General features: G+C 62.7%; 1 protein-coding gene across 5 annotated transcripts; it reads right to left on the bottom strand.

Annotated features, from left to right (window-relative positions):
• Positions 1–5,297: 5,297 nt before the first annotated feature.
• On the bottom strand, positions 5,298–17,520 carry PARP6 (poly(ADP-ribose) polymerase family member 6). 5 transcript variants are annotated; one of them, XM_064157202.1, is made up of 22 exons: positions 17,438–17,520; positions 14,071–14,148; positions 13,835–13,929; positions 12,813–12,873; positions 12,593–12,683; positions 12,423–12,489; positions 12,034–12,183; positions 11,610–11,790; positions 11,172–11,225; positions 9,534–9,629; positions 9,362–9,454; positions 9,157–9,282; positions 9,005–9,070; positions 8,848–8,915; positions 8,568–8,616; positions 7,649–7,761; positions 7,489–7,561; positions 7,261–7,330; positions 6,841–6,920; positions 6,683–6,746; positions 6,476–6,560; positions 5,298–5,762 (listed from the first exon to the last, which is right to left on the bottom strand). In XM_064157202.1, exons 1-22 carry the CDS (start codon positions 17,438–17,440, stop codon positions 5,660–5,662), a joined length of 1,866 nt encoding a protein of 621 aa, XP_064013272.1. In that variant the 5' UTR covers positions 17,441–17,520; the 3' UTR covers positions 5,298–5,659. The 5 variants fall into 5 exon arrangements, 4 of the variants coding, with proteins under 4 accessions (XP_064013272.1, XP_064013274.1, XP_064013273.1 ...); XM_064157204.1 differs by having other exon boundaries at positions 6,683–6,716; XM_064157203.1 differs by having other exon boundaries at positions 7,649–7,758.
• Between the last annotated feature and the right edge of the window lie 3,460 nt (positions 17,521–20,980).

Below are 20,980 nucleotides of genomic sequence, written 5' to 3'. Positions count from 1 at the left end.
TAAAATATATCTATAAATAAATTAATTTAAAAAAAAAAAAACCACAACAAAACAAAAAAAAGAAAGAAAAAAAAAAGAAGAAAAAAAAAAAGAAAGGAAAAAAAAAAAGAAAGGAAAAAAAAGGAAAAAAAAAAAGAAAGGAAATGAAAAGAAAGGGAAAAAAAGAAAGGAAAAAAAAAGAAAGGAAACAAAAAGAAAGGAAAAAAAAAGAAAGGAAACAAAAAGAAAGGAAACAAAAAGAAAGAAAATAAAAATAAAGGGAAAAAAAAGAAAAAAAAGAAGAAAAAAAAGAAAGAAAAAGGAAGGGGAAAAAAAAGAAGAAAAAAAAGAAGAAGAAAAAAAAAAAGAAGAAAAAAAAAAGAAGAAAAAAAAAAAAGAAGAAAAAAGACAAAACGACCAAAAAAAAAAAAAAAGACACCAAACACACACGCAAAAAAATAAAATAATAAAGGAAAAAAAAAAAAAGGGAGGGGTGGAAAATAAATAAATAAATAAAACAGGAAAAAAAAACACGAAAGGAAAAAAAAAAAACCACAAAAAAACGGAGGAGAAGGAGGAGGAGGAGGAGGAGGGGAGAGCGAAAACCTCCGGGGCTCAGCTGCCAGCGGTGTTCCTACAGGGCTGGGGCTTGGGGGGGGGCGGGGGATGAGTGGGGGGCGATTGGCAGGGCTCAGTTTTGAGGTGGGGAGGGGTGGGGCTGGGGGAGGGATGCGCAGGGAGGGGGTTTGGGGTTTCTGTTGGTTTGGGTTGTTTGAGTTGGGTTTTATTTCTTTGCGAAGGGGGAGGAGGAGGAGAGGGAGAGACTCCCCCAGCCCCGGTAGGAGCTGAGATTGGAGGAGTCAAACCGGTTGGAAAGGGGCCTGGGGGGGGGTCGCCTCCCCGGGGAGAAGGTGAAGCCAAAAGGGTTTCGTTGCCTTTGTTTTTCCCGCAGTTGGTTATTTTTTTTGGGGGGGGGAGGATTTCCAGGGGTGGGTTTGGTTTGGGGTTGGTGTTCTGGGGGTTTGTTTGGTTGTTTTTTTTTCGGGGGGGGGGTTGTTTTGGGTTTGGTTTTTGGGTTGTTTTTTTTTTTCAGCGAAAAAATAAGTTAAAAAAAAAGATAGAAAAAAAAAAAGTGAGGTTTCGGCAGAGGCGGAGCAAAGCGAAATAAACTTATTTTGTCAAACTCGGCACCCTGGGGGCTTCTTTGGAGCCGCGCACGGCCCCTCCCCCACACCGGGACCCCTCGGAGGGACTCAGAGTCACAGAACCAGGCAGGCTGGAAGAGAGCTCCAAGCTCAGCCAGCCCAACCTAGCACCCAGCCCTGCCCAACCAACCAGACCATGGCACTAAGTGCCCCAGCCAGGCTTGGCTGCAACACCTCCAGCTACGGCCACTCCACCACCTCCCTGGGCAGCCCATTCCAGTGCCAATCACTCTCTCTGCCAGGAACTTCCTCCTCACAGCCAGCCTGAACCTGCCCTGCCACAGCTTGAGCCTGGGTCCCCTTCTTCTGCTGCTGGCTGCCTGGCAGCAGAGCCCAACCCCAGCTGGCTACAGCCTCCCTGCAGGCAGCTGCAGGCAGCAATCAGCTCTGCCCTGAGCCTCCTCTGCTGCAGGCTGCACCCCCCCAGCTCCCTCAGCCTCTCCTCACAGGGCTGTGCTCCAGGCCCCTCCCCAGCCTTGCTGCCCTTCTCCAAACACCTTCCAGCACCTCAGCATCTCTCTGCAATGCAGGAGCCCAGAGCTGGACACAGCACTGCAGGGGTGGCCTGAGCAGTGCTGAGCACAGGGGCACAAGAACCTCCCTTGCCCTGCTGCCCACACTGCTCCTGAGCCAGCCCAGGATGCCAGTGGCTCTGCTGCCCACCTGGGCACTGCTGCCTCCTCTGCAGCTCCTCTCTGCCAGCACCCCCAGCTCCCTCTGCCTGCCTGCTCTTAGCCACCCTGGCCCCAGCCTCTAGTTCTGCTCGGGGTTGCTGAAGCCAAAGTGCAGAATCTTGGAAGTGTTTGGCTTAGGAAAGATCTTCAAACCCATCCAGTCCCAAGCAGTCTCTAACTGTGCCAAGGCTGGGGCTAAGCCATGGCCCTCAGCACCGCAGCTCTGCCTCCTGGAGATGCCTCCAGGGGTGGGCATCCAACCACCTCACTGGGCAGCCTGTGCCAGTGCTTGGGAACCCTTTCAGGAATGAAGTTTATTCTAATGCCCAACCTAAATCCCCCCTGGGGCAACTTGAGGCCTTTTCCTCTGGTCCTGTCGCTTGGGAGCAGAGCCCAACCCCATCTCACTGCAGCCTCCTCCCAGGGAGCTGCAGAGAGCAATGAGCTCTGCCCTCAGCCTCCTCTTCTCCACACCAACCCCCCCAGCTCCCTCAGCTGCTCCTCCCCAGCCCTGTTCTCCAGACTCTGCCCCAGCTTGGTTGCCCTTCTCTGGACCTGCTCCAGTCCCTCAATGTCCTTCTCAGGGTGAGTGGTCCAAAACTGAACACAGTAGTCAAGCTGTGGCCTCACCAGTGCTGGGCCACCACCCCTGCCCTGCTCCTGCTGCCCACACCATTGCTGATCCAGGCCAGGCTGCTGGTGCCCTTCTTGGCCACCTGGGCACAGCCTGGCTCACCTTCAGCTGCTGTCACCCAGCACTCGGAGGTTTTGCTCTGCTGGGCAGTTTCCAGCCACTTTAGTGAAGCCTGGAGCCTTCATGGGGTGGTTGTGACCCAAGTGCAGGACCCAGCCCTTGGCCTTGTCCCACGGATTCTACCTGTGCAGATCCCTCTGCAGAGCCTTCCTCCGCTCCAGCTGATCACCACTCCCCTCCCAGCTTGGTGTCACCTGCAAGCTGCCTGAGGATGCCTCAATCCCCTCGGGCAGGTCGCTGATGAAGGTGTTAAGGAGGACTGGCCCCAAAGTGAGCCCTGGGGAGCAGCACCGGTGAGCAGGCACCAGCTGGAGCTAACTCCGTTCCCCGCCGCTCCGGGCTCAGCCTTCAGCTACCTTCCCACCCGGTGAAGCCTCGCCCAGCCCGGCCACCAGCAGCCTTCTTCATCAGCTTGGCTCCAGCGGCTCCAAAGCAGCCCCCAGGGACCTGAGGAAGCCTGGGCTGGGTCCTAGGCCTCTCTTCTCAGGTCTTTTGTTTTCCTTTTCCCCCCAGGAATGACCATTTCCCAGAGGAGCTGCCCCCCCCCAGCTGCGGTGGGGACCGGGGCAGGGTCTGGAGGGCACTGATGTGGGGTTCCTCACAGCCACACTTGTGGAAGAGCAACAGAGGCGAGCGAGGGAAGGAAATGGGATGAACTGTTCTCATTCACGGGGAGAGAGAGGGGGAGAACCCCAAACCCCACAGATTAGGGCAAACAATGTGAGCAGTGAGGCAGGGCACTGCTTGGCATCCCCCTGCCTGCCTTTGGGTGCCCTTTGGGGACATGCAGTAGCCAGAGCACCCCAGCAGCAGGGGTGGCTCCATCACCTTCCCGAGGGCGGGGGACACCTTAGAGGTGCCAGTGAGAGCTCAGCGGCGGTGCCCAAGCCCAGGGGGCTCAGCTGGCAGCTTTCCCAAACCAGGGCACTTTGCGGGCTGGTCGCTGACTTCCTTTGCCAGCCAGCCCGCGGCTCCGGCAGGGCAGGGAAGGGCTGCCCCGGGGAGATGATTTTCGTCGGTTTCAACCCCTCAGACTCTTGAACCCCTAACGAGCCTCCCCTCCCCCCGCCCCGTGTCCCCAGCTGGTGTCCCCAAGTGGCTTTGTGCCCATGCCACAGGACCTGCCGTTCCCCGAGGGCTGAAATTCCATTGCCGTGGCCCCCTGCTGCTGTGACCAAGCTGGAGCTCAGGCCTTTGGGCACCCCCCCGTAGCCAGCTCCCTCTGCCAGCCCCCAGCTCCCGCAGCCTTTCTCCGACGGGTTTGGATGTGGCTGTGCTGGCCCCGAGCCTGCTTCTGTGCCTCCTGCCATCGGCCTGGCCTGGAACAGCCCAGCCCCGGGAACCTTCCTCGGCCTTTGGGCTGTGACGTCCCTGTGGTGGCACTGCCACCTCTGGGGTCCTGTCCCCTCACTCTGGTCCCATGTTCCTGGCGTGGTCCCGTCCCTTCCCTGCAGCCTCAGCCCTTCCCTGTGATCTCATCCTTTCCCCATGATCCCATCCCTTCCACCCCATCCCTTCTCCACAGCCCCAATCCCATTCCCTGCAGTCTCATCCCCTCCCCACGACCCCTTCCTTTTCCTGTGATCTTATCTGCTCCCCATGATCCCTTCTCCACACTCCCATCCCTTCCTTGTGATCCCATCCCCTCCCCATGATCCCTTCCCCACACTCCTATCCCTTCCTTGTGATCCCATCCCCTCCCCATGATCCCTTCCCCACACTCTCATCCCTTCCTTGTGATCCCATCCCCTCCCCATGATCCCTTCCCCACACTCCTATCCCTTCCTTGTGATCCCATCCCCTCCCCATGATCCCTTCTCCACACTCCCATCCCTTCCTTGTGATCCCATCCCCTCCCTATGATCCCTTCCCCACACTCCCATCCCTTCCTTGTGATCCCATCCCCTCCCCATGATCCCTTCCCCACACTCCCATCCCTTCCTTATGATCCCATCCCCTCCCCATGATCCCTTCCCCACACTCCTATCCCTTCCTTGTGATCCCATCCCCTCCCCATGATCCCTTCTCCACACTCCCATCCCTTCCTTGTGATCCCATCCCCTCCCCATGATCCCTTCCCCACACTCCCATCCCTTCCTTGTGATCCCATCCCCTCCCCATGATCCCTTCTCCACACTCCCATCCCTTCCTTGTGATCCCATCCCCTCCCCATGATCCCTTCCCCACACTCCCATCCCTTCCTTGTGATCCCATCCCCTCCCCATGATCCCTTCCCCACACTCCCATCCCTTCCTTATGATCCCATCCCCTCCCCATGATCCCTTCCCCACACTCCTATCCCTTCCTTGTGATCCCATCCCCTCCCCATGATCCCTTCTCCACACTCCCATCCCTTCCTTGTGATCCCATCCCCTCCCCATGATCCCTTCCCCACACTCCCATCCCTTCCTTGTGATCCCATCCCCTCCCCATGATCCCTTCTCCACACTCCCATCCCTTCCTTGTGATCCCATCCCCTCCCCATGATCCCTTCCCCACACTGTCATCTCTTCACACAATCTCATCCCTCTGATCCCTCCCCAGGATCCCTTCCCCACACTCCCATCCCTCTGATCCCTCCCCAGGATCCCTTCCCCACACTCCCATCTTTTCACGCGATCCCTCCCCACGATCTCTTGCCCACACTCGATCCCCTCTCTCTCTCCCCGCACTGACACAAATTCCTTTTCTCTTTTCGGGTGTTTTTTTCCTGTCATTTTTGGGTCTCTTATGGTCTCCGTTCGCTGCTTTGCCGTTTCTCGCTCGTTCCCGGTGGTGGCTCAGACCGCGGCAGCTGGCGCTGCCCACGCCAGAGCCCACAGCTCCTGCCCCCCAGGCCCGGGCACAGCGGGGGACGAGAGGACAGGACGGGGCCGAGGGAGCGCTAAAGGCGGCGGCTGCCGGCTGGGCGCTCGCTGCCTATGCAGAGGGCGGAGCTGCCGGCCCGGCCCCGTCTCTGCCCTGCCCGGCAGGCTGGGAAGCGGCTGGTGCTGGCCCAGGCTGTGCCTGGCTGCCCCCCGGCGTGCCAGGGGGCTGCCCCCCGCCGCTCAGCTTGTGTACACCTGAGTGCCGATCACTCGCATGATCTCCTTCTGGATCTTCGGGTCCTGAGTATTGATATTGGCGTCTCCCACTTGGCCATCTTCGTACCTGCGGGGCGGCAGCGGGACGCGTCCGGGGGTGCCCGCGGGTGCTGGGGGTGGGAAGGGCTGTCCCGGGGTGCCCGCGGGTGCTGCGGGTGGGAAGGGCTGTCCCGGGCTGCCCGCGGGTGCTGGGGGTGGGAAGGGCTGTCCCGGGGTGCCCGCGGGTGCTGCGGGTGGGAAGGGCTGTCCCGGGCTGCCCGCGGGTGCTGGGGGTGGGAAGGGCTGTCCCGGGGTGCCCGCGGGTGCTGCGGGTGGGAAGGGCTGTCCCGGGCTGCCCGCGGGTGCTGGGGGTGGGAAGGGCTGTCCCGAGGTGCCCGCGGGTGCTGGGAGTGGGAAGGGCTGTCCCGAGGTGCCCGCGGGTGCTGGGGGTGGGAAGGGCTGTCCCGGGGTGCCCGCGGGTGCTGGGGGTGGGAAGGGCTGTCCGCGGGTGCTGGGGGTGGGAAGGGCTGTCCCGGGGTGCCCGCGGGTGCTGGGGGTGGGAAGGGCAGTCGCAGGGGTGCCTGTGGGTGATGAGGGTGTGAAGGGCTGCCCGGGGATACCCATGGGTGCTGGGGGTGTGAAGGGCTGCCCGGGGATACCCATGGGTGCTGGGGGTGGGAAGGGCAGTCGCAGGGGTGCCTGTGGGTGATGAGGGTGTGAAGGGCTGCCCGGGGATACCCATGGGTGCTGGGGGTGGGAAGGGCTGCCCGGGGGTGCCCGCGGGTGCGGCTGAAGGCTCACACAAAGAAGAAGCGGGTGCAGACGTGGTCCGAGACAGGGCAGACCCAGATGTTGCCATGTTTCTGCAGGTCCTTGGAGGTGATGACTGCCCGGGGAAGGAGCTGTCAGGTGGGGAGCAGGGCAGGGAGGTCCCTGCCGGGTGCCAGGGACCATGCCCTGCCCTCCCCCCACCCCCGGGGGCAGGGCCGTGTGTGCCGTGCGGCAGACCTTCACAAAGCGCGATGCAGTTGAGATTGCGGCTCTGGAGGAAGCGGGACTGGATGGAGCGGGTCTGCGGGCACAGCGGGCACCGTCACCCACCCTGCCCTGCCCGCCACCCGCGGCCGCCGCGCACCCCTCCTCCCGCGCTGCCCGCTCCCTGTCACCTGGGGGATGGTGTTCATCCGGTTGTACCTCTGCACCAGCTCGTCCTTGGAAGGCATCCGGTGCTGCCCTTTCCCCATCCCTGCGGAGAGGCCGGGAAGCAGCTGTGACGCCCGGGCGCGGCCCCGGGGTGACACAGGGACGCATGCCACAAGACGGGGACAGCCTCCCCACCTGCTCCCCCTCCGCGGCCCAGCCCCGGCAGCCCTCCCAGCGCGGCGGGCAGCAGCTGTCAGAGCCCGGCAGGCGTCCGGGCGGGGCAATCGCCGGGCACACCCCCGGCAGAAGGGGACGGTGCGGGCGGCAAGGACGCAGGTCCTCTGCCCGCTCTCCGCGGCTCCTCCGGCCCGGCGCCCCCGGGCCCAGGCGGGGAGCGGGGAGGGGAGCCCGGGCAGGAGCGGGCGGCGCAGGCAGCCTCTTACCTGAGTATCCAAAGGAAATACTGGAGATGGGGCTCAGATAGATGCCCTTGCCATAGGCTGCTCCATGCAGCTTGCGGGGAAACACCAGGGTGAGCCAGGCGGGGTGCCCCCGAGCGGCGCGGGCACGGTGCCGCAGGCCTCTGCGGGCAGCTGCCTTCCCCCTCCCTGCCCCCTGCCTGCCTGCCCGCCCCCGGGGAGGGCCGCGGGGCGCGGCGGGGGCCGCCTTACCTGCAGCTTGGTGTAGGAGGCGTTGACCAGCCCGTTGCGCAGGATGGAGTGCCAGTTCTCAATGTGAGAGCCGCTGCAAGAAGGCCACCTCAGCCCCGCGCTGCCCGCCAGGGGGGTCCCGCTGGCACCCCCTCCCCCAGCCCGCGCCCCGGGCACTCACTGGAAAGCGAAGGTGCTGCCGTAGAGCTTCTTGGCGGTGCGGAACCGAGCTTCCTTGGCCGGGGGGCTGCTGAGCAGGAGGAACTGGTGCGAGGTGTGCATGAACTTCAGCTGCTACCAGGGCAAAGGGACCAGCAGAGGAGGCGCCGGTGGGGAGAGAGGGCGGACGGACAGACAGACAAGAGATCATGCACGGCAGCCTGGCCCCGTGCCTGGCCCAGCCCTGTTTCGCCAGGAGGACCTGTGGGATCCCATCCTCCATCCTATAGCCCCTCCTCGGCCTCCCACACCTCACAGGCTGCAGACCCCATCCCAAGGACTGCATCTTACAGTCCAGACCCTCGCATCCCCCACCCTGCAGCCTTGCATCCCTCACCCTGCAGCCTCCCTGTATCCCATCTCCTGCATCCCATGCCCTGCATCCCATGCCCGTTATCCTACATCTCATGCCCTGCATCCCACATCTCCCATCATCCCATATCCTACCTCCCACCTCTATCTTACATCCAACATCCTGTATCCAATACCTCACATCTCACACCCCAGCCCCATACCCCACGCCCCAAACCTTATGTCCTACCTTCCATATCCTACCTCCTACATGCCATATCCCACCTTTCACACCCTCTATCCCATCCCCCACACCTCACATCCCAATCCCATGCCCTTCATGCCACATCTCATACCTTGTGTCCTGCACCCCATATCCTACATTCCACATCCTGCAGCCAGCACTTTGTATCCTGTGTCCAGCATCCCTCTCCCCACGTCATGCACCCCACCTCCCAGATCCTACATCCTGCATTCCATATTTCATGTCCTGCATTCTATTCCCTCCGTTCCACATCCCACATCCCACCCCACCAGCCCCTCCACCCCACATCCCACCCCTCCACTTGGAGCCTGGCCAGGCCACTTACCCTGCTGAGGGGCAGCTTGACAATGTGGGATCTGTTGCTGGAGATTATCCTTGGGAAGAGGATGAGGAAGAAGAGGATGAGGAAGGTCACATAGGGTGGTCCCAAGCTCCCCTGGGAGCAGGGCCAAGCCAGGAGCTGCATCAGAACCCACCCCGAGGCTGGTGGGTGGCCAAGAACCCAGAGCAGAAAGGGACTGGGATGGTGGTGCTGCGGATGCCCACCTGTCCCCCACCCTACTCCCTGGGGCAGCAGGACAGGGCTGCAGCACCCTCAGCCTTACCACTGCAGGAGGGGATGGGCCAGGGGGTCCAGCTTGTCCATCTGCTTCTTGATCTCCAGGTAGGAGCCCTGGCAGAGGTGAGAGGGGGGTGCAGGAGGGAGGATGGAGGTGGGCACCAAACTTCTCCCCCTCCCAGGGCAGGGCCAGGCCAGCGTACCTGGGTCATCTCCCGGATGGACATGACACTGTCCAGGGCCTTCTGCAGCCGCTCGTAGTTCTTCTTCTGCAGGTGGGACAGCACAGAGGCGGCCCTCAGAGGGGCGCCCTGGGGCTGCCGCTGGCCCGGGGCCCGTCCTGCCCGGCGCTTACCTTGGGGTTGAACGCAAGCGTCTTGGGGTCGCTGGGGTCCACCACGGAGGGGTAAGGCTCGAAGATGATGCTCTTGCGAGGGGACTCCAGGGCGGCGCGGCACATGGCCACCAGCAGGTCCACCACCTCGGGGACGGAGCGCGGGGTGAAGGGGGGGCACGCCGGGGTGCCAGCCGGCTCACCGCCACCGCGCCCCCAGGCTCACCTCGGCGCCCGTGGCCACCTCCTCCGCCGCGCCGGACATGACGCCCAGGGTGTAGAAGGAGAAGACGCAGAGCTCCCGGGTGCACACCGCCGGCTGCGGAGGGGCGGACGGCAGGGTCAGGGGGGGCACAGGGGGTGCCCGCCCCGCGCCAGCCCTGCCCCGGCCGCCGCACCTTGAGCATGGAGCCGTTCTGGAAGACGTGCTGCTCGTCACACACCACGCAGTACTCGTTCAGCGTCGGGATCCGCTGCTCCGCGTACTTCATCATCTGCGGGCACCGCGGCACGGCCCTCAGAGCGCGGCACCGGGGCCTCGGGCACCGCGGCACGGCCCTCAGAGCATGGCACCGGGGCCTCGGGCACCGCGGCACGGCCCTCAGAGCATGGCACCGGGGCCTCGGGCACCGCGCTACGGCCCTCAGAGCATGGCACCGGGGCCTCGGGCACCGCAGTACGGCCCTCAGAGCATGGCACCGGGGCCTCGGGCACCGCGCTACGGCCCTCAGAACATGGCACCGGGGCCTCGGGCACTGCAGTGTGGCCCTCAGAGCGTGGCACCGGGGCCTCGAGCACTGCAGTGTGGCCCTCAGAGCATGGCACTGGGGCCTCAAGCACTGCAGTGTGGCCCTCAGAGCATGGCACTGGGGCCTCGAGCACTGCAGTGTGGCCCTCAGAGCATGGCACTGGGGCCTCGGACACTGCAGTGTGGCCCTCAGAGCATGGCACTGGGGCCTCGAGCACTGCAGTGTGGCCCTCAGAGCATGGCACTGGGGCCTCGAGCACTGCAGTGTGGCCCTCAGAGCATGGCACTGGGGCCTCGGACACTGCAGTGTGGCCCTCAGAGCATGGCACTGGGGCCTCGAGCACTGCAATGTGGCCCTCAGAGCATGGGACTGGGGCCTCGAGCACTGCAATGTGGCCCTCAGAGCATGGCACCGGGGCCTCGGGCACTGCAGTGTGGCCCTCAGAGCATGGCACTGGGGCCTCGAGCACTGCAGTGTGGCCCTCAGAGCATGGCACTGGGGCCTCGAGCACCACAGTGCAGGCTCTGAGCAGGGGACCAGGCTCCGGGCACCGTGGCAAAGGCCTCAGAAGATGACTCCAGGCACTATGGTGCAGGCCTCAGAGCATGGCTCTGGGCTCCAGGCACCGCAGCATAGGCCTCAAAGCATGGCACTGGGCACCACGGTGCAGGCCAGGGCAATGTGCAAGAGTGGGGATGTAGCATGCTCTAGGCAGTGGGGGAAGGGTAAGTGGGCTGTGGGGCAGAGGAAAACATGCTCCAGGCAGTGGGATGGGCATGAGTGGGATGTGGGGCAGCAGGTGAGATGTTCCAGGCAGTGGGATGGGCATGAGTGGGATGTGGGGCAGCAGGTGAGATGTTCCAGGCAGTGGGATGGGCATGAATGGGATGTGGGGCAGCAGGTGAGATGTTCCAGGCAGTGGGATAGGGGTGAGAGGGATGTGGGGCAGCAGGTGAGATGTTCCAGGCAGTGGGATGGGCATGAGTGGGATGTGGGGCAGCAGGTGAGATGTTCCAGGCAGTGGGATAGGGGTGAGAGGGATGTGGGGCAGCAGGTGAGATGTTCCAGGCAGTGGGATGGGCATGAGTGGGATGTGGGGCAGCAGGTGAGATGTTCCAGGCAGTAGGATGGGGATGAGTGGGATGTGGAGCAGTGGGAATGAGCCTCCAAGAAGTGGAACGGGGCTCTGTGGGACACAGGGCAGCAGAAAGGATGCTCCAACTATGGGATGGGGCCGAGCAGGCCGCGGGGCAGTGGGCAGCAGGGAGGGCAGTGCAGGATGCCCACCTGGACAAGGAAGCCGTACTCCAGTGTGGGGATGTTCTTGCAGTGGCCGCCGACCTGCGAGGGAGCCGGAGGGAGCCAGCTGCGTTATCCCCTTCCCTCCCTGCACCCACACCTCTGCCTGGCACCACTAGCCCCCAGCCCCCCCTGGCACACTGGGACCCCTGACACACCAATGCCCTCCTGCGGACACTGTCACAGTGGGGATGTGGCACCAAGGAGAGGGAGAAAACCCCAGAGTACCCCGTGGCAGGCGTGCCAGCTCGCCTCCGAGCACCCAAGGGTGCTGGGCCAAGGCTCAGGGGAGAAACCCCAGAGGAGTGGCCCCTCAGTGCAAGGATCTCCCTCCCCCCCAGAACATCTGAGCCAAGGCTGGCAGAGCCACCGGGAACCCAGGAAGGGGAAAGAGGAAAGCAAACCCCGAGGCGGGGAGGCACCCACCAGGATGTTGAAGGGGGCAACACCTGCCTGGGTGCTGGCCGGGGGGTAGCCGAAAACCTCCACCTTGGGGTTCTTGACGGTGCAGGAGACGGAGCGGTTCATCAGGCGGTTGGCACGAGCCTCAGGGATGCCCAGCTTGCCCTTCAGCACCGAGTCCTGGATGACAGGGAAGCTGGGGGACCTGCGGGCACACAAACCCCCTTCAGCGCCCAGCTTTGCCACCAAACCCTGCTCCTGCCTCACCCAGAGCCACAGGCAGCCTCCAGCCGGTTTGGGGAGCAACCACCTCCTCCTCAGGCTCCGGTGGGGAGCGGCAGCATCCAAAGGAGCAAAGTGGAGACACTGAGGCAGGCTGCCAGGTCTGCAGCCACCCGAGCGAGGGGACGGAGGGTTGGGTCCTGCGGGAGCACGGCTGGGATCTTACTTGGGGATGGGGGAGAAGATGCTGAGGCCAGCGCGGAACTTCTTGATGGTGCCGCTGGTCTTGAACCAGCTGTGCCGCTTCTCCTGCTGCGTCTTCAGGAAGTCGTTGCTGAGATGTTTCCATTGTTGGGACGTGAACATGCCCAGGATCCTGGCAGAGACGTGGCACAGACGCCTGAGCCGGGTGCCAGCACCCATGGTCCACGCCCACGCTCTATGCCACCTGCTTCTTCCCGCCCAAAGCCGGTGACCAGCACACCGCAGGGCTGTGCGGCGAGTAAAAGGTGGTGGCACGGAGACATGTGCCACCTGGCTGCTTTGGGGGGCAAAACTGCCACTGCGGACCCCCCATCCCCCCCAACACCTTCAGGTGCCCATCTCAGCTCTTACTTCTTCAGTTGCAGACCCAGCCCGAAGCCCTCCTTGTTGGACGGCTGGAAAACCTCGATGGACGGTTCTGTGGGGCGAGAGTTCCTCTATGGCTGTGCCCACCCCCAGGGCAGCAGGGGGCAGCAGGGGGCACCAGGGGACACCGCGTCCCGCCCATCCACCCCACTCACCGGGGCCATCGAGGTACTGGGAGAGGGAGAAGCGCAGGCGGAGGACAATGGGCTCCGTCCGCAGCACCTTCCACGCCGTCGCCACCTCCTCCTGCCGAGGCACAGCCACCACTTGCTGCAGCCGCAGGGACCCCCCCCCTCCCCGGGCCACTCATGGAGATCTGGGGACCCCACACCCCCCCGGTGCCAACACTGCTCGGGGGGCACCCCAGGGACTCACATCAAGGAAGCTGATGTTCACGTGGAGGTCGATGTCCACGTCGTCGATGGTCCCATACTCCCTGTGAAGACACACGGCGCCAGGGCGGGGGTGGGGTGAGGCTGGCATGGTACTGGCACCTCTGTCGAGTGCCCGCCAGGCTGGGGCTCACAGGTTTGTAGGGGTGGTGACAGGCACGTGTGGCTCCCTGGGTATTGACTGTGTGCACCCATGGGAGGAGGATGGCACAAGCAGAATGCCATCGGGATTGTGGAAGGGTGCCTGGGAATGGCATGGCTGGGTGCTCGGGGGATGGCATGGCTGGATGTCCAGAGGTGCCACAGCAGGTGCCTGGGAATGGCACAGCTGGATGTCCCAAGGTACAGCTTGGGGTCCTGGGGATGGCATGGCCAGATGCTCCAAGATGCTATGACCAAGTTCCTGAGGATGCTATTTCAAGTGCCCAGGGGCAGCACAGCCATGTGCCTCACAGATGGCACTTCTGAGTGCCCGGGGATGCCACAGATGGGTGTCTGGTGATGCCATCACCAGGTGCTCCATGGATAGCACAGGCAAGTGCCTGGGGGTGCTGGGTGGCCCAGCGATGCCATAGCTGGGTGCCCTGCATATGGCACTGCTGGGTCCTCAGGGATGGCACAGTCAGGTGCCTCAAGGTGGCACAGATGGATGCCTGGGGATGTCAGAGCAGGGTGCTCTAGGAATGCCATATCCAAGTGTAGTGCCCCAGAAATGCCACAGCCAGGTGCATAGGCATGGCACATCTGGCTGCCCTATGGGTAGCATGTCTTAGAGCCCGAAGGATGCCACTACTAGGTACCTGGGGACGGCACAGCTGGGTGCCATGGTGATGCCATGGCCAGATGCTCTGGGAATGCCATGGCTGGGCTCCCCAGGAACGCCGGAGGAATGGCACAGCCAGGTGCCTTAGGAAGGCTGTGGTTGGGTGCCCCATGGGTGGCACTGCTGGGTGCCCACAGGTGGCCTGGCCAGGTGCAGGGGTGTTGGGCAGCAGGAGCACCCACCTGACGGCCACGGCATTCTCGCTGTAGATCTCCTTCACGGCCTCGATGTCGGCGTCCAGCTGCGGGTGGCGGTACAGGTCGGCGGCACAGGTGCCCTGTGGCACAGCATCCCGGGGCACCGTCACACCTGCAGCCCCCCTGCAGCCCCCCGCAGCACCGGCAGCAGGCTGGGAGACCCCCAGCTCTCCCCCGGGGCACCCATAGCACCCAGGGCACCCACAGCACCCAGGGCTTACCTGGACGCCATAGAGGAACTCCTCAGATTCATTGTCCCCGTCGGAGTCATCGTCCGTCCAGTACTGACCCTTGAGGTCCTGGGGGGCACAGAGTTGGGGGGCAGCAGATTAGAGAAGGCAGAGAATTGAGGGGCAGCAGGGATGGAAGGAGAGGGCTGGGGCTAGAAGGTTGTGGGAAAGTTATGGGGGTGGGTTCGAGGGGATGGGGGGGACTGGTTTTGGGGGAGCAGACTGGAGAGACAGTTTGGGTGGGAGTAGGTTCTGGAAGAGACAGTCGGGGGGGCAAGCTGAGGAGCAGCAGGTTGGGGGAGCAGGTTGTGGGGAACGATTTGGGGGGAGTGGTTTGAAGGGCAGTGAAAAGGGGGAGCAGGGTGGAGGCATTAAGATGGGGAGCAGCAGGTTGGGAAGTGGGGTGGGGGAGCAGTTTGGGGGGCAGTGGGATGGGGGCAAGAGGGTTGGGGCCAGAGGGATGGGAGGTAGCAGGATGCGAGGAGCAGTTGGGAGGGCAGTGGAATGGGAGCGGTTTAGGAAGGCAGCAGGGCAGAGGAGCAGGATAGGGATGGCAAATTTGGGACAGCAGGATGGGGACAGCAGGATGGGGACAGTAAGATGGTGACAGGAGGTTGGGGATAGTAAGATGGGGAGTGCAATACAGGGACAGCAGGCTGGGGAGTGTAATATGGGGACAGCAGGGTGGGGAGTGCAATGTAGGGACAGTACGATGGGGACAGCAGGCTGGGGACAGTAGGATGGGAACAGCAATATGAGGACACCAGGTTTGAGAGCACACTATGGGGACAGCAAGATGGGGACAGCAGGTTGGGGACAGTAGGATAGGGACAGCAAGACGGGGACAGCAGTTCAGGGACAGCAAGATGGGGACAGTAAGATGGGGACAGTAGGTTGGGGAGCGCAGTATAGGGACAGCAGGTTGGGGACAGTAAGATGGTGACAGCAAGACGGGGACAGCAATATGAGGACAGTAGATTGGGGAGTGCAATATAGGGACAGCAGGTTGGGGACAGCAAGATGGGGACAGCAATATGAGGACAGTAGATTGGGGAGTGCAATATAGGGACAGTAAGATGGGGACAGCAGGTCGGGGACAGCAAGATGGGGACAGTAAGATGGGGACAGCAGGTCGGGGACAGTAAGATGGGGACAGCAGGTCTGGGACAGCAGGTTGGGGATAGCAGGTTGGGGACAGCAAGATGGGGACAGTAAGATGGGGACAGCAGGTCTGGGACAGCAGGTCGGGGACAGCAGGTTGGGGACAGCAGGTTGGGGATAGCAGGTTGGGGACAGCAGGTTGGGGACAGCAGGTCGGGGATAGCAGGTTGGGGACAGTAAGATGGGGACAGTAAGATGGGCACAGCAGGTTGGGGACAGCAGGTCGGGGACAGTAAGATGGGGACAGCAGGTTGGGGACAGCAGGTTGGGGACAGTAAGATGGGGACAGCAGGTCGGGGACAGCAGGATGGGGACAGCAAGACGGGGACAGCAGGTCGGGGACAGCAGGTTGGGGACAGCAAGATGGGGACAGTAAGATGGGGACAGCAGGTCAGGGACAGCAAGATGGGGACAGTAAGATGGGGACAGCAGGTCGGGGACAGCAGGTTGGGGACAGCAAGATGGGGACAGTAAGATGGGGACAGCAGGTTGGGGACAGCAAGATGGGGACAGCAGGTTGGGGACAGCAGGTTGGGGACAGCAAGATGGGGACAGCAGGTCGGGGACAGCAGGTTGGGGACAGCAAGATGGGGACAGTAAGATGGGGACAGCAGGTCGGGGACAGCAGGTTGGGGACAGGAAGATGGGGACAGCAGGTTGGGGACAGCAGGTTGGGGACAGTAAGATGGGGACAGCAGGTCGGGGACAGCAGGTCGGGGACAGCAGGTTGGGGACAGCAAGATGGGGACAGTAAGATGGGGACAGTAAGATGGGGACAGCAAGATGGGGACAGTAAGATGGGGACAGCAGGTTGGGGACAGCAGGTTGGGGACAGTAAGATGGGGACAGCAGGTTGGGGACAGCAGGTTGGGGACAGCAGGTCGGGGACAGTAAGATGGGGACAGCAGGTTGGGGACAGCAGGTTGGGGACAGCAGGTGGGGACAGCAGGTTGGGGACAGTAAGATGGGGACAGTAAGATGGGGACAGCAGGTTGGGGACAGCAGGTTGGGGACAGCAGGTGGGGACAGCAGGTCGGGGACAGTAAGATGGGGACAGTAAGATGGGGACAGCAGGTTGGGGACAGCAGGTTGGGGACAATAAGATGGGGACAGCAAGATGGGGACAGCAGGTTGGGGACAGCAGGTTGGGGACAGCAGGTTGGGGACAGTAAGATGGGGACAATAAGATGGGGACAGCAGGTTGGGGACAGCAGGTTGGGGACAGGAAGATGGGGACAGCAGGTTGGGGACAGCAGGTTGGGGACAGCAGGTTGGGGACAGTAAGATGGGGACAGCAGGTCGGGGACAGCAGGATGGGGACAGCAAGATGGGGACAGCAGGTCGGGGACAGCAAGATGGGGACAGTAAGATGGGGACAGCAGGTCGGGGACAGCAGGTTGGGGACAGGAAGATGGGGACAGCAGGTCGGAGACAGCAGGTTGGGGACAGCAGGTCGGGGACAGCAGGTCGGGGACAGCAGGTTGGGGACAGCAAGATGGGGACAGCAGGTTGGGGACAGCAGGTCGGGGACAGCAAGATGGGGACAGTAAGATGGGGACAGTAAGATGGGGACAGCAGGTTGGGGACAGTAAGATGGGGACAGTAAGATGGGGACAGTAAGATGGGGACAGCAGGTTGGGGACAGCAGGTTGGGGACAGCAAGATGGGGACAGCAGGTCGGGGACAGCAGGTTGGGGACAGCAAGATGGGGACAGCAGGTCGGGGACAGTAAGATGGGGACAGCAGGTCGGGGACAGCAGGTTGGGGACAGCAAGATGGGGACAGCAGGTTGGGGACAGTAAGATGGGGACAGCAGGTTGGGGACAGCAGGTTGGGGACAGCAGGATGGGGACAGCAGGTTGGGGACAGCAGGTTGGGGACAGCAAGATGGGGCCGCGCACAGTGCCTCCAGGAGGGCCTCGGCCGATGGCGAGGGGCTGTCCTCCCCCGCCAGGCCCGTCCCCCTCCCGTCCCGGGGGCCAGCCGGGGCCAGCCGGGGCCAGCCGGGGCCAGCCGGGGCCAGCCGGGGCCGCGGGGCTTGCCGCCACCCCCCCAGCAGCCCCCATCCCCTGCCGATCAGGCCCCGTCCTGCCGCTCCTCCCTCCGCGGCTTCGGGACCTGCTCCTTCCGCCGGGCCGGCGCCGGGGCCGTCCCCGCGCTGTCCCCGCGCCCCCCGGGCGGCGGGACCCCCCCTCACCATCTCAGCGGCGGCGGGGCGGGCCTGGCGGCGGCTCCATGCCGGCGGGCGGGCGGGCGGCCATCGGGCCGTGACGTCAGGGCCCCGGCGCCGCCGCCGTCACCCGGCAACGCCGCCGATGACGTCACGCGGCGAGGACCTCCCCTTGCTCCCCCCAGCAAACGCACCCCATGAGGACCTCCCCTTGCTCCCCCCAGCAAACGCACCCCATGAGGACCCCCCCTCCTTTTACACCCCCCAGCAAACGCACCCCATGAGGACCCCCCCCTTGCTCCCCCACCACACGCACCCCATGAGGACCCCCCCTCCTTTTACTCCCCCCAGCAAACGCACCCCATGAGGACCCCCCCCCTCCTTTTACTCCCCCCAGCAAACGCACCCCATGAGGACCCCCCCCCTCCTCTTACTCCCCCCAGCAAACGCACCCCATGAGGACCCCCTCCTTGCTCCCCCCAACAAATGCACCCCATGAGAACCCCCCCTCCTTTTACTCCCCCCAACAAACGCACCCCATGAGGACCCCCCCTCCTTTTACTCCCCCCAACAAACGCACCCCATGAGGACCCCCCCCTTGACCCCCCAACAAACGCACCCCATCAGGACCCCCCCTTGCTCCCCCCAACAAACGCACCCCATGAGGACCCCCCCATTGCTCCCCCCAGCAAATGCACCCCATGAGGACCCCCCCTCCTTTTACTCCCCCCAGCAAACGCACCCCATGAGGACCCCCCCCCTCCTTTTACTCCCCCCAACAAACACACCCCATGAGGACCCCCCCTCCTTTTACTCCCCCCAGCAAACGCACCCCATGAGGACCCCCCCCTCCTTTTACTCCCCCCAACAAATGCACCCCATGAGGACCCCCTCCTCCTTTTACTCCCCCCAGCAAACGCACCCCCTGAGGACCCCCCCCTCCTTTTACACCCCCAACAAACGCACCCCATGAGGACCCCCCCTCCTTTTACTCCCCCCAACAAACGCACCCCATGAGGACCCCCCCTCCTTTTACTCCCCCCAACAAATGCACCCCATGAGGACCCCCCCCCCGGCATCTGAGCGGCCGTGATGGGCTGGTGGCAGCCCCCAGTGTCCCCCACTGCTGTCCCCATCACGGTCCCCCGGGGTCCACATCGCCCCCGCTTAGTGCCCAGCACAAACTCCTCCATGGAAGGGGGGTTGGGGGGTGGTACCACATCCCCTCATGGTGTTCCCACAGCCCAGTAGAGGGTCCTCAGTGTCCCCAGTACGTGGTGCCCAGCACCCCCAGAGCAGAATCCCCACGGTGCCAGCACGGGGTGGGCACTGTGGGTCCCTCTATGGCTGGCCCCAGGATCAGAGCATCACAGAATGGGGTAGGTTGGAACTTGGTCCTGCACATCTCCAGGGAGGCTGTGGAGCACAGAAGCACCCAACGTGATCAAAGATCACGTTGGGTGCTTCTGTGCTCCACAACCTCCCTGGGCAACCTGTGCCAGTGTCTCACCACCCTCAACCTGTGCCAGTGTCTCACCACCCTCCCAGCCAAGAACACTTTCCCAACACTGGGTCCCCCAGTGTCACCAGCACAGAGTGCCCAGTGCAGGGTGACAGCTTTGGGTCCCCATATGGCTGGTTCATAGAATCACAGAATCAGGCAGGGCTGGAAGGGAGCACAAGGAGCAGGCAGTGCCAACCCCCTGCCATGCCCAGGGACACCCTACCCTAGAGCAGGCTGACCACAGCCTCAGCCAGCCTGGCCTCAAACACCTCCAGCCATGGGGCCTCAACCCCCTCCCTGGGCAACCCATTCCAGCCTCTCACCACTCTCCTGCTCAACAACTTCCTCCTCCCCTCCAGCCTCACTCTCCCCACCTCCACCTTTGCTCCATTCCCCCCACTCCTGACACTCCCTCACAGCCTCAAAAGTCCCTCCCCAGCTTTTTTGGAGCCCCCTTCAGATCCTGGCAGGCCACAAGAAGCTCACCTGGGAGCCTCCTCTGCTGCAGCCTGCACAGCCCCAACTCTTTCAGGCTGTGCTCACAGCAGAGCTGCTGCAGCCTCTGAGCATCCTCCTGGCCCTGCTCTGGACACTCTCCAGCATCTCCACAGCCCTCTTGGCCCAGGGGCTCCAGAGCTGGATGCAGCACTCCAGGTGGGCTCTCAGCAGAGCAGAGCAGAGGGGCAGAATCCCCTCCCTGGCCCTGCTGGCCACACTGCTGCTGCTGCAGCCCAGCCTCTGCTTGGCTTTCTGGGCTGCAAGTGCTCACTGCTGGCTCCTGTGCAGCTTCTCCTCCAGCAGTACCCCCAAGTGCCTCTCCTCAGGGCTGCTCTCCAGCCTGGCACTGCCCAGCCTGGATTGGTGCTTGCCATTGCCTCCAGCCAGCTGCAGGACCTTGCCCTTGCTCTTGTTGCACCTCCTGAGCTTGGCTTGTGCCCACCTCTGCAGCCTGCCCAGCTCCCTCTGCATGGATCCTGCCCTCCAGCCTGGCTGCTGCACCACACAGCTTGGTGTGGGCAGCAAACTTGCTGAGGCTGCACTCAGTGCCTCTGCCCATGGCACCCACAGAGATGCTGACCAAGCCTGGTGCCAGGACTGATCCCTGAGGGACTCTGCTTGTCCCTGGCCTGCACTTGGCCATGGAGCCATTGACAGCCACTCTCTGGGTGCAGCCTTCCAGCCAGTTCTGTGCCCATCCAGTGGTGCACCCACCAGAGCCATGTGTCACCAGCCTGGGGACCAGGATGTGGTGCAGGACAGTCCAGCCTCTCCATGGCATCATGGCTCACCTCAAAGTTCCCCAGTGTCCCCAGCACAGGGTGCCCAGTGTGACAATTTGGGTCCCAATATGGCTGGTCCAGCCTCTCCGTGGCCTCTTGGCTCACCCCAGGGTCCCTCAGTGTCCCCAGCACAGGGTGCCCAGTACCCAGGGTGACAATTTTGAGTCCCCATATGGCTGACATGGTGTCCCTGCAGCCTAGCACATGGTCCTGAAGTCCCCAGTACAGGGTCCTCAGCGTCATAGGTGTCCCCACACATAGGGTCCTCATGGTCCCAGCACAGGGTGACAACTGTGGGGCTCGATATGTCTGGGCCAGTGTCTCCAAGGCTCAGCACAGCATCTCCAGTGTCCTCAGCACACAGTCCCCAGGGTCTGAGCTCAGGGTCCCCTGCACAGAGTGACCATGTTGGGTTCCCATATGTCTGGCATGGTGTCCCCCATGGCCCAGCACAGGGTCCCCAGTGTGCCCAGCACAGACTGCCCATGGTCTCAGCACAGGGTGACCATTTCAGGCCCCCACATGTCTGGCATGGTGTCCCCACAACCCAGTGCAGGGTTCCTAGGTTCCCTGTGCAGGGTCCCTATTGTCCCTGCACAGGGCTCCAGTGTCCCCGGGTGTAGGACCCTCATGGTCCCAGCACAGGGTACCCATCTTTGGTCCCACTTATCCATGTCCCAGCGACCCCAGCACAGGTCTCCAGTGTCCTCAGTGCTGGGACCCTGAGGTCCCAGCTTAGACTCAACGTTTTGGGTCCCCACATGGCTGGCATAGTGTCCCCACGGG

The sequence above is a fragment of the Pogoniulus pusillus genome, chromosome 17 (assembly GCF_015220805.1).
Source record: "Pogoniulus pusillus isolate bPogPus1 chromosome 17, bPogPus1.pri, whole genome shotgun sequence".
NCBI lineage: Eukaryota > Metazoa > Chordata > Aves > Piciformes > Lybiidae > Pogoniulus > Pogoniulus pusillus.
The sequence above is the reverse complement of the archived record's forward strand: the minus strand, read 5'-3'. Positions and strand labels throughout refer to the sequence as shown.

What these genes read in the sequence shown, in the direction of transcription:
- PARP6 (XM_064157202.1), bottom strand. An exon ending in CTGGGTCTGCAACTGAAGAA is followed by an intron (nt 12,184 to 12,422) that starts GTAAGAGCTGAG and finishes CGTCTCTGCCAG; the next exon opens with GATCCTGGGCATGTTCACGT. An exon ending in ATCTTCTCCCCCATCCCCAA is followed by an intron (nt 11,791 to 12,033) that starts GTAAGATCCCAG and finishes GTGTGCCCGCAG; the next exon opens with GTCCCCCAGCTTCCCTGTCA.